This window comes from Odocoileus virginianus, chromosome 11, assembly GCF_023699985.2.
Source record: "Odocoileus virginianus isolate 20LAN1187 ecotype Illinois chromosome 11, Ovbor_1.2, whole genome shotgun sequence".
Classification (NCBI taxonomy): domain Eukaryota; kingdom Metazoa; phylum Chordata; class Mammalia; order Artiodactyla; family Cervidae; genus Odocoileus; species Odocoileus virginianus.
This window is the reverse complement of record NC_069684.1, coordinates 65848055-65859468: the sequence shown is the minus strand read 5'-3', so window position 1 is coordinate 65859468 and position 11414 is coordinate 65848055. Positions and strand designations below refer to the sequence as shown.

At 36.6% G+C, this 11414-nt stretch overlaps 1 protein-coding gene and 1 non-coding gene across 2 annotated transcripts in view; both read right to left on the bottom strand.

Moving 5' to 3' along the window:
* Nucleotides 1-2188: 2188 nt before the first annotated feature.
* On the bottom strand, nt 2189-2295 carry LOC139037617 (U6 spliceosomal RNA). The gene has a single exon (XR_011490492.1). It is a non-coding gene; the product is annotated as a U6 spliceosomal RNA (small nuclear RNA).
* An 8131-nt stretch (nt 2296-10426) lies between these two features.
* The window catches only part of CDC73 (cell division cycle 73), a 93134-nt gene continuing 92146 nt past the window's right edge, over nt 10427-11414 (bottom strand). The window contains exon 17 of the mRNA XM_070474534.1: nt 10427-11234. Within this exon, the coding sequence (XP_070330635.1) occupies nt 11198-11234 (37 nt within the window). The 3' untranslated portion in view covers nt 10427-11197. The remainder of the gene's footprint in view (nt 11235-11414) is intronic.

The following is an 11414-nucleotide window of genomic DNA, read 5'->3' as shown; positions in this document are numbered from 1 at the left end:
AAGTGCAGGGTAATTTGAATGCTTTTGACAGGAATAGCTTTGGATAATCTTTTATTAATGTAATTAGCTTGGCTTAATTAAGGGTCAAAGCTGAGGGGCTTCTCCAACCATTGCTATTCTATACCCTGCTTTCAATGCTTTTCGTCTTACCCAGGGAACTTCCATTCCAGGACAGATAAATCCCAGCAGGACGTTCTGACCTGGTTCTGTCCCCAGAACACACAAACAGATAAATTCAACTTCAGCTCCACGGTCCTGGTGTTTTTGACTAGTTAATCTTTTCCAAGGCTGCATTGCAGAGACATTACTTCTGTGCTGTTTTCACTTTATTCTCTCTTCTTAACTCCCGCTTCTCTTTTTCAACACTAAAATCGAAGGATTATCTTCCAAAAGCTATTGATATCTACATATATGTCTGAGAAAAGTGGCAGACCCTGATAGGGACACGGGTTTTCCATTATTCCTTTCCTTCAGAAGACAAAGTCTTACAAAATGGATTTTTTTAAGGAAAAAAAAAAGGTATTATTGCTTCATACTGCTGTCACCTTCTGCTGTACGGAAAAACGCATCATCCACACATACACATATATCCCCTCTTTTTTGGATTTCCTTCCCAATTAGGTCACCAGAGAGTTCCCTGAGCTATACAGTAGGTCTTCATCAGTTATCTATTTTAAACACTGTAGTGTATGCATGTCAATCCCAATCTCCCAGTTCACCCCCCTTTCCCCTTTGGCATCCATATGAATATTCTCTATATCTGTGTCTCTATTTCTGTTTTGCAGATGGGTTCGTCTGTACCATTTTTCTAGATCCCACATATATGCATTAATATATTTTTTTCTCTTTTTGACTTCCCTCTGTATGACAGTGTCTAGGTCATCCACAGCTCTGCAAAGGACACAATTTGTTCTTTTTATGGCTGAGTAATATTCCATTGTACCACATTTTCTTTATTTACTCATGTTGATGGACATATAGATTGCTTCCATGTCCTGGCTATTGCAAATAGTGCTGCAATGAACATTAGGGAGCACGTATCTTTTTTTTTTTCTCATTAACTCCCATTTTAATATTATTATTTTTTTAAATATTTCCAGTTTTATTAGAGGAGCCAGGATCTTTACAAAGCAGATTGTGGGGCTTCTGAGAAGTGTTTGAGGAAGAGCAGGTCTGTGGTTTTTCTTTTTTTCCCAATTATTTTTATTAGTTGGAGGCTAATTACTTTACAATACTGTAGTGGTTTTTGCCATACATTGACAGAATCAGCCATGGATTTATATGTATTCCCCATCCCTATCCCCCCTCCCACCTCTCTCCCCATGCCATCCCTCTGGATCTTCCCAGTGTACCAGCCCTGAGCACTTGTCTCATGCATCCAACCTGGACTGGTGATCTGTTTCACCCTAGATAATATACATGTTTTGATGCTGTTCTCTCACAACATCCCACCCTCGCCTTCTCCCACAGAGTCCAAAAGTCTGTTCTATACATCTGTGTCTCTTTTTCTGTCTTGCATATAGGGTTATCGTTACCATCTTTCTAAATTCCATTTATATGCGTTAGTATACGGTATTGGTGTTTTTCTTTCTGGCTTACTTTACTCTGTATAATGGGCTCCAGTTTCATCCACCTCATTAGAACTGATTCAAATGAATTCTTTTTAATGGCTGAGTAATATTCCATGGTATATATGTACCACAGCTTCCTTATCCATTCGTCTGCTGATGGGCATCTAGGTTGCTTCCATGTCCTGGCTATTATAAACAGTGCTGCAATGAACATTGGGGTACACGTGTCTCTTTCAGATCTGGTTTCCTTGGTGTGTATGCCCAGAAGTGGGATTGCTGGGTCATATGGCAGTTCTATTTCCAGTTTTTTAAGGAATCTCCACACTGTTCTCCATAGTGGCTGTACTAGTTTGCATTCCCACCAACAGTGTAAGAGGGTTCCCTTTACTCCACACCCTCTCCAGCATTTATTGCTTGTAGACTTTTGGATAGCAGCCATTCTGACTGGCATGTAATGGTACCTCATTGAGGTTCTGATTTGCATTTCTCTGATAATGAGTGATGTCGAGCATCTTTTCATCTGTTTGTTAGCCATCTGTATGTCTTCTTTGGAGAAATGTATGTTTAGATCTTTGGCCCATTTTTTGATTGGGCCATTTATTTTTCTGGAATTGAGCAAAAATATGGAACGCTTCACGAATCTGCGTGTCATCCTTGCGCAGGGGCCATGCTAATCTTCTCTGTATCGTTCCAATTTTAGTATATGTGCTGCCGAAGCGAGCACAAGGAGCACACATCCTTTAGAATTATAGTTTTCTCTGGGAGTGGGGTTCCTGGGTCATATGGTAACTCTATTTTCAATTTTTTTAAGGAAACTCCATACTGTTCTCCATAGTGGCTTTATCAATTTACATTCCCACCAACAGTATAAGAGGGTTCCCTTTTCTCCTCATCCTCTCCAGCATTTATTGTTTGTAGGTTTTTTGATGATGGCCATTTTAACTGGTGTGAGGTGACACCACATTGTAGTTTTAATGTGCATTTCTCAAATTACCAATGGCATTTTTCACAGAATTAGAACAAAAAATTTTTAGTTTGTTATGAAAACATGAAAGAGCCCCCCCGCCCCCCAAGCAAACTTGAAAATGTTCTGATTTCATTCTTTCACATGCAGCTGTCCCGTTTTCCCAGTACTACTTGTTGAAGAGTGTGTTTTCTCCATTGCAAGTTCTTACCTTCTTCATCATAGATTAATTGACCATAGGTGTCTGGGTCTATTTATGGGCCTTCTATCCTGTTCCATTGATCTATGTCTTCGTTTTTGTGACAGTAGCATATACTGTCTTAATTACAGTAGCCCTTAGTAGTATAGTCTGAAGTCAGGGAGACTTCAGACTATACTCTATTTTTCCTTCTCAAGATTGCTTTGGCTATTTGGAGTCTTTTGTGCTTCCATACAAATTTTAAGCTTTCTTGTTCTAGATCTGTTTTTTAAAAATGCCACTGGTATTTTGATAAGGATTACATTGCATAATACATGCACAAGAATCAAGTAACTAAAATTATATTTCAAGAATCTTGTCCTAATTTTTATTACTCCTGATTGCCTTTTCTCATAGGAAATTTTTTTTTTCCTTTTCCCATGGGAAGTCAAATTCCATTTTCTTTTAGTTGCTTTTTAAAAAATATTACCCTTTTTATCAAACACCCCTAAGTGCAACTTCAGAGCCAGACAACCTCACTTGCCTCCAGACTTTGACGACTAGTTTCTGTCATCGCTGCAGGAACCAACTCTGCCTGGGGTTCTAGGTCACTTCCCTGAGTGGTGGACAAACAGGCTCTTACGTCCAGTCCACCTCCTACCTCCTCTGCCTCTTACCTCACATGAAGACTTCCCTATTAGCACTGAGGTATCAGCTGGCACGCTTGGTGACTATGTTTGCCTAACTTAATGTGAAGTGAACCTTTCACCAGCGAGATATGGAAGCTGGTGATTGTCTTCTTCCCTTTGTTACTGTTGTTTAGTTGCTAGGTTGTGTCTGACTCTTCCGCAAACCCATTGACTGTAGCCCACCAGGCTCCTCTGTCCATGGGACTCTCCACGCAAGAATACTGGAGTGGGTTGCCATTTCCTCCTCCAGGGGATCTTCCTGATCCAGGGATTGAACCCGAGTCCCCTGCATTGGCAGGTGGATTCTTTACCACTGAACCTCCAGGGAAACCTCCTCCTTCCCTGGATTCCCACCAGAACGGGCTGTCTCCAGTCACGGTCATTTATATGGCCTCTCACTGGATGTTCTTGTGAGAGTGAACCACTGGTCGTGCTTGACGAGAGGCTGATCTGGTTTACACCTTGGCAACCACCCTTCATTAGTGCCCTCATTTCCCCATTTATCCTTCTCTGTCCCTAATAAAGGAGCAGTTTGTCTGCCTTTGCCTCAGGGTCTGCCTTCTGAGGAACCCAGGTCAAAACTCTGTATTTCTAAGCAAGTTGTTCAAAGTCATCTCTCTTGATTTTTCAATTTAAGACATTATCAATTGACTTTCTTCATGAAAGATGAAGACTTAGTGGTTTTACATTTTCATTCACCACACAATACTTTTTTCTCTCCCTATTCCCTCTACCCCTGGAGAAGGAAATGGCAACCCACTCCAGTATTTGTGCCTGGGGAATCACATGGATTGAGGAGCCTGGCAGGCTACAGTTCCTTGGGGCCACAGAGTTGGACACGACTGAGCAACTAAACCTATCCCCTCTACTGGATTCTTCGGTGGCTCAGGGGTAAAAAAATTTGCCTGCTACTAGAGCCCAACACTAACTCTATAAATATCCTGTTTACATACATAATTTTCATAACCACTTTATAATGTTGCTATTACCATCACCACGTAGCAAAGACACCAATGTGTTGAGAGGTTGAGTGGCTTAGCAAAGGTTACACGGTCAGGTGATTTCTAATTGGTTGTCTTCCATATTCATGTGAGATTCTCGCACAGTGAATCCAGGGAAGTTTACATAATCTAAACATCCTTGGTGAGAGCTGAAACATTTATAATCACACTCTACCAAATACCTAAGTCTTTTAGGAAGTTGCTTTTGGCTAAATGTTGACGGGATCATAAACCTCACTGTCTGATGAAAGCACTCAAGGGCTACACATTTTTTAAAAATTTCATTTCTTGTGAAAAAAAGAAAATGTTCTTAGTTGTACTCTGCTGCTGACTTTTAACCCGGGAGTAAGAGATGCCCTTCTCTGTGAAACAGAGCAGGACACTTTCATTTGTTTTTCCCTGAGGGGCTGGCTATTGGGGCTAATTTTTGTGGTAAGCTGACTCAGGGTCAGGTAATGTCAGGAACGCAAATGCCAACAGAACCTTGGACTGGGAGAAGAAAGGTTGGGATCAGGTGGGAACCATAAAAATAATACCTGTCCGGGGTCAGACCCTGGTGACACAGGGTTAACTGATCAGTTAGAGCGGGATTCAGGTTCTATACACCAGGTTGGGTCAAAATTTGGTTAATGAAGCTGAAGTCCTAATTGGAGATAAAAAGTTTAAGCTGCGGAAGCTGCAAAAGTCACCTTTTATGAAAGTGAACACATGCTGGGCTTCCCTGGTAGCTCGCTGGTAAATAACCCTCCTGCCAATGCAGGAGACATGGGAGATGCAGGTTCGATTCCTGGGTCAGGAAGATTCCCTGGAGAAGGAAATGGCTCTCCACTCCGGTATTCTTGCCTGGAGAAGTCCATGGACAGAGGAGCCTGGGGGGCTACAGTCCATGGGGTTGCAAAGAGTCAGACACCACTGAGTGAGTGACCACCACCACCTGCAACTAAATGCCAGTGGAGGGGGGAAAAGTATCACACCACAGTTCTGCCTAGTCACTATATGACCGAAACCCCAAAACAGGATACATCGTTGCCCAACTCCTACTATATTTCTCCATGGGGTGGAGTTCCCTTATAATTTTTCTCCTCAAATTCCTACATCAACTTGCTTTAAACTACATTAATGCTCCTCAATTTATTTCATCATCAGTAACTCTTTTACACTTTCTTTTTGTGCTCAGTGGTGCATTATGGAATAAAAATGCATAACTAAGAATGCAAACTCTTTAAAATCAAAACCACCATAAACATTAGTAATGCCCAGCTGGGCTAAAATAACTAATGAGCCACGAACAAGTTCCTCTGATCTCCCCCAGCCATTACACATACAATGATTTGATAAACCTTCACATTACTCCATTTTAAAGAGAAACATGTTATCTAACAAGTTTAAAAAAGAAAAATCAATGCTATTACCACACTTTCATCTTTAACACTGTAAACTGCATAATGGCAGTTCTGTGAATATACATTACCATGTTTTTTCAGTGAATGCTGTATGACCCAATGTACTTCCACTTGGATTTTTTGGGCAAATGAAGCCCAATAAAATATCCAAATGTGATAAATAGATCTGTCACATGTCTTCTGTTTCTTATGGTCTCAGCCCTATTCATATCAGTTTCATGATATAAATCAACATTCTCTAGATGAGGGTGAATTATAAACTATAATTCATTCTATGCCAAAGGATCTACAAATAATTATGAGACAGACTCAACAGCAGAGCCTTCTCCAGGGCTAATTTTACTGTTTTTCTGTGGTCATTTAAGAAAACTAACAGGGAAAGTCTTCTATAATGCTGATCATTATACAATTAAATATAAAAGGAAAGTGTTTTAGAGAATGAGAGAAAAAAAGCTTATTTGGCAATATGCCGTTACTTATATACTAGCACCTCTGAGGCCTAAAACAAATTCAACATTTACAACTCATACATCTATTTTAGTTAGGTGAAAGCTCACCCAAGAGCAGAGGTTCAAAGGAACAGGGAGCAGAATAAAATACATATTTAGTGGGCACTTATGAATTGGATGGAAATTAAGTTTGAATATGGCCCATTAAACTCTTCATTAAAGACATTCTGCTGCAGAAGATTCACACATTACTGGCCCCACCAATATGATGCTGCTGCTAATGATTTGATTATGTGGGAGTAGAGTTTTTTTGAAGCTTTAAAAGTCGGGATGCTCAAACTGTAAAAATAATGTAATTTATCAAGATACACTCTTAATTCTATTACAACAGGATATAAGAAACATGACCATAATCAAGCTGCAAGTTCAGCCAGGCACATAGATTATTATCTTTATGAAGAACTATGAGTTGCTATATTATTTAATTTATTAACAGAAAAGGTGACTATAAATGTATTTAGTTTTCAAAGTGGAAACTTATATTGCATTTATTTCCCAAGCAGAGGAATACTATGCCTGAAAAAAATCTCATGAATCATTTTATCTAAAGACTTTCATCATCTATATCCTACCCCACACTACAGTTTTTGTCTTCTTGATTGAATGTGATTTTTCTGTCTTCTTGGTTGGGGGAGAGAGAAAGAGAGTGTGTGTATGTGTGGGGGTGTGTGTGTGTGCATGCACATTGGGGGATGAGTAGTATTAAAGTACTACAAAATGTTTTATTCACAATTAAACCTGAGACTTAAAATCCACTGAAATTAAATCAGAATGAGTAGAACACATTATCAGGTTTCGACTTAAACTCTATTCAAGAACCACTTTGCTTGAGAAAGAAAAAAATTGATGGATAATCACTTATAGTGCCTACACCATGTACATCAACTACATTACACTATAATCAAACATGGAGGTTAAGTAACTTATAGTAAATTTAAAGTGGATAGAAATGGAATTCAATGGCAAAATTCTGAGAGTAGGTTATTTACTAAAATTTGACATAGCATCACCCCACTTTTTGAACTTCGGCAATAAAATTAGTTTTATTTCATTAACTTTACTCACTTAAATGGCACACATTTGTAACTCCCAAGATATTCTTATAAACACTACCTAAAATAATACATAAAAAAACAAACAGACCAATAACCTGGAAGTGTTATCACCTATTATCCATTTACTAAATATAATTCTTTATACATCTATTATACATTTAAATTTTTTTTCTTAATTATTCCAACATGTTAATGTAGAAACTGTGCTGGGGTCTTGAGTCAGCAATGAGTTGCCAATGTGGCAATGAACTGCCCAGAACACATAGCAAGTGGCATTTCCAAATTTCTAATCCAATTCTTAAGTCAAATTCAGTCATTTCTCCCCTTTTTATTTCTAAAGTTAATATACCATGGTTAGAGTAGTCCGTTCCACATCAAATCCAACTGAATAATAAAAGCTCAGTCATGTAATATTAAGGTTAAAGTGATTATTTTTCATGGTTAATTTTGACCGGCTTTTATAAAGAATGCATTTGTAATATTATAAAATATACCACTGGTCTTAAAAAATTTTATAAGCTGATTTATAAATTAGTAAGACTCATAGAACAGTTATCTGGAAGAGTGGCAATTTATTCCTGGCCACATATGTATACCCTATCATCACTGTTTCTATTATTAATACCAATAAAATAGAATTGCTATGTAGTAAGAAATATGGCAACTAAATACCCCCCTCCCCACCTTCCAAAAAAAGAACAATGTCATCACTTTAATTTTATTAGGAGTCACAATATTTTTTATTTAGGAAAAATATTTCCTTCAATGTTCATTAGATAATGAATCTTATTTAAATGAATACTTTTACTTTTCTGTGTAGACCAATTAAAAAGTATGCCTCTTTCCTTTCATAAGCAGACTCTATTTGTCTAATTCTGCATGGCAGATAAGAAATTAATACTTTACTTCCTTCTACCTTAAAAATTATGAAATTTTTCCCATTATGAATCAGTTACTTCTTTTGGACTATTGTCATGCTGCTGTTGAAAGAAAAAGTTAGTAAAGGAGATGGATACATGGGAAACAAATCATGAACTATAAGACTAGTTTATAAGGAAATATATTAAACATTATTTAAATATTAAACAAAATATTCCTACATTAAATAAATAAGACTTGAATTTGTCATGTGGAACCATAGGCCAATACCACCAATAATGGGGATGGTCTAGTGCAAAAAGGTGGCCACAAAAGAAAAAAACAAAAACAAAAAAAGGAGGAGACGACACAATATTTGTTTTCATATTTAACCAGTGATTTTCAACTATGTTTTTGAACATAAAATTACCTGAAGGACTTTTTAAAAATACTGATGAATGGGTCTCATCCCAGACAAATAAAATCAGAAACAGGATTCAGGTAATGGAATTTTTTTAAAGGCCCCCAAGTGATTCTAGTATACAGTCAGGGTTGAGGGCTGCTGATGGAAACTCACAAGCTTCTGACTGTTGCCCGACTCAGAAAAGTATCCTACAATTGAAGAAAAGGAGCTTTCTTTTACTGGTGGGACAAGACACGGGTGTCTCCAGTTACTTGTGGATAAATCAAGCTTACTAATGTGTATTTCATTTCCATCAAAATATGTGCATAGGACTCTTCATTCATTGTGATTCTATATTTTTAAGCTCCAAGATCAAGTAGAGTCAATGCTTTGTAATAAACCAGTTATACTGAAACTCCATCACTCATTCATGCACAGAACATTTACTGAATGCCTACTATGTGCAAGGCACCGTGACAGGCACTGCTACAGGACCTGGAGTCATGAGAAAAGGAGAGTGACTGGCCAGAAGTTTTTTTTTTTTTCCCTTAGAATTAATGGCTATAAAATGAATTCCATGGACCTAGATAAGGGAATGAATTTTTTAAAAAGGAAAAGAAATTAACTATGCATTAAGGGTCTGATTTTAAGATACATGAAATTCATAGCATATTTGTACTTTTCCTAATGTTATTTCCAGAGCCTTTGAATACACGTAAGGCAAATTCAAGATAGAAAAATAAACCCTATTGAAAGTAGATGTTCTGAGTTATAACCACACTCTGTAAATTTCATACATAAGTATAAATACTAAAAATCTTTATAGAAAGGTAGTTCATGTCCACTTGTAGTAGTCTTAACAAGTAATCTTACATTAAAATATTACAGATTCTAGTCCTTGACTATTTCATCATGGAGAAAGTTCATACAATACATAATTTATTTGGAAAACAGATTTATATACTGAGAAATTCTAATGTGAACAAATTTGAGTTTTCTTTTCAAGAAGAAAGGATGCAAAGAAGGTAAGAAGGGGGGGCGGGGCACAATCTGTTAAAATCTTATACATATCCTAAATCCTAATAATTTAAAATGCTGACTGCTTTTTTCCTGAAGAACCTAGTAAATTCCATATCAATAAATACTTTTTCTATTCATTACTGACATGGACTTTTGTGGTTACTTAAAAAATAAATATTAAGTGCTTCTCATTTTTATGACAGCATTAAATTTCAAAATGAGGCTAGGTAATGTCAGCTTAACCCAGAAAGGAGCTAAATGTGGGGGGGCGGGGAGGACGGGAATGGCATAAGATGAATGATCAGCAACAATTCTAGTGGTAAAAACTCTTTAGGGGAGTAAAGGGTCCAAGTTGCTTTTTAAGGAATAAAAGATGGATCAAGACTCAAGAAAAATGCTCATTCATTGTACCTTGGAGGCAACACTCTGTCTAAAGTACAGAAGTAGTAAAATATTTTGCTAAGTTAAAATATAGGTTTTATATTTTATACGATATTGAATACGCACATAAAAATACCAGTGTTTTCATCTTGTTTCTGTTCAGACACTTAATTAATCAAATATGTTCTTTGGTGTCTGGGAGAGTTATCAATATTAAAGATAATGGAAGATAAGAACATGCCTAGAAATAGAAGACTCAAAATCCTATACCATATAAAGGAAGAATTGGAAGGTGGACTTATGAGAAAAGATAAAGTTACACTGCAGAAGGACGTATACATTTCTTTCCCCCGAATCATATTCTGGCTCCCAAAATAAAAAGTATTATAGCCTATTAGGTTTTTAATCTGTGTTTTGAGATTTTTCAAGTGGAAAGATATCACAGATAGAAACATATCACTCTTAAGTTTTAAAATTACCAAAGTCAGTGAGAAGAATGTACATTCATTAAATGTATTCATTATAAGTAAAGAAGTCTTGAAAAACTGAACAGTTCAACCAAAGCTGAAGAATTCTTCTTGATTTTTCATTATTCCTTTTTAAATAAAGAGAAAGCATAGTACACATACAGGCTGATATTTTGATTCATTCAAAATAGTCACATCCCTTTGCTTGGTTTTTGACGTTTCAGAGACTAAATTTTAATACCATTCATAACATAGTATTTTCAATAAAAGGAATTAAAGAGCAATGAAAAATCAGAAGCAAGATGGCTTAGAGAGCCTTATAACCTCTACATATACACACATTTGTAACCTGTATTTATTACCTAGAGAAACAAATTTTAAGTGATGCTAATGTAACCAATGGAGAAAAAACTTCTATCAAAATATACAATTTCCATTACAGACTAGAAGACTAATATTAAAAAAATAGCTGTAAGCCAAAAAGTTTGCTTATATGGATGATAGGCATCATCCCTTTGAAGCATAAATCATCAAATAAGGTTTTATAAAAGATCAATCTGTGACCTTCTTCATTTTTAAGTTCTTGATAAATTCATAAAGCTTCAGTCCCAGTCTTTAGAGCACGGTGTATCACGGTGTATCCGCGGTGTTATCATCTTAATTCAGATTTCCAGAAAAGCAAGAAAACAAGTAGTAACTCAGAATCTCAAGTGGGATTTGTGCTTTACCATGTACCTGAAAATAATATTGTAATAGGTCATAATGATTATAGGAAGTTTAGAATTTTTAGAATACTACATGTAAAAATAGTTGGTATTATTAAAGCTTAAAATCAACAGTGGAACAGGATGTTTTGCTTTCTAAAAAGTAGATACTATAACCTTTGGGAATATAAAGATTTCTGAAGCCAGAAAA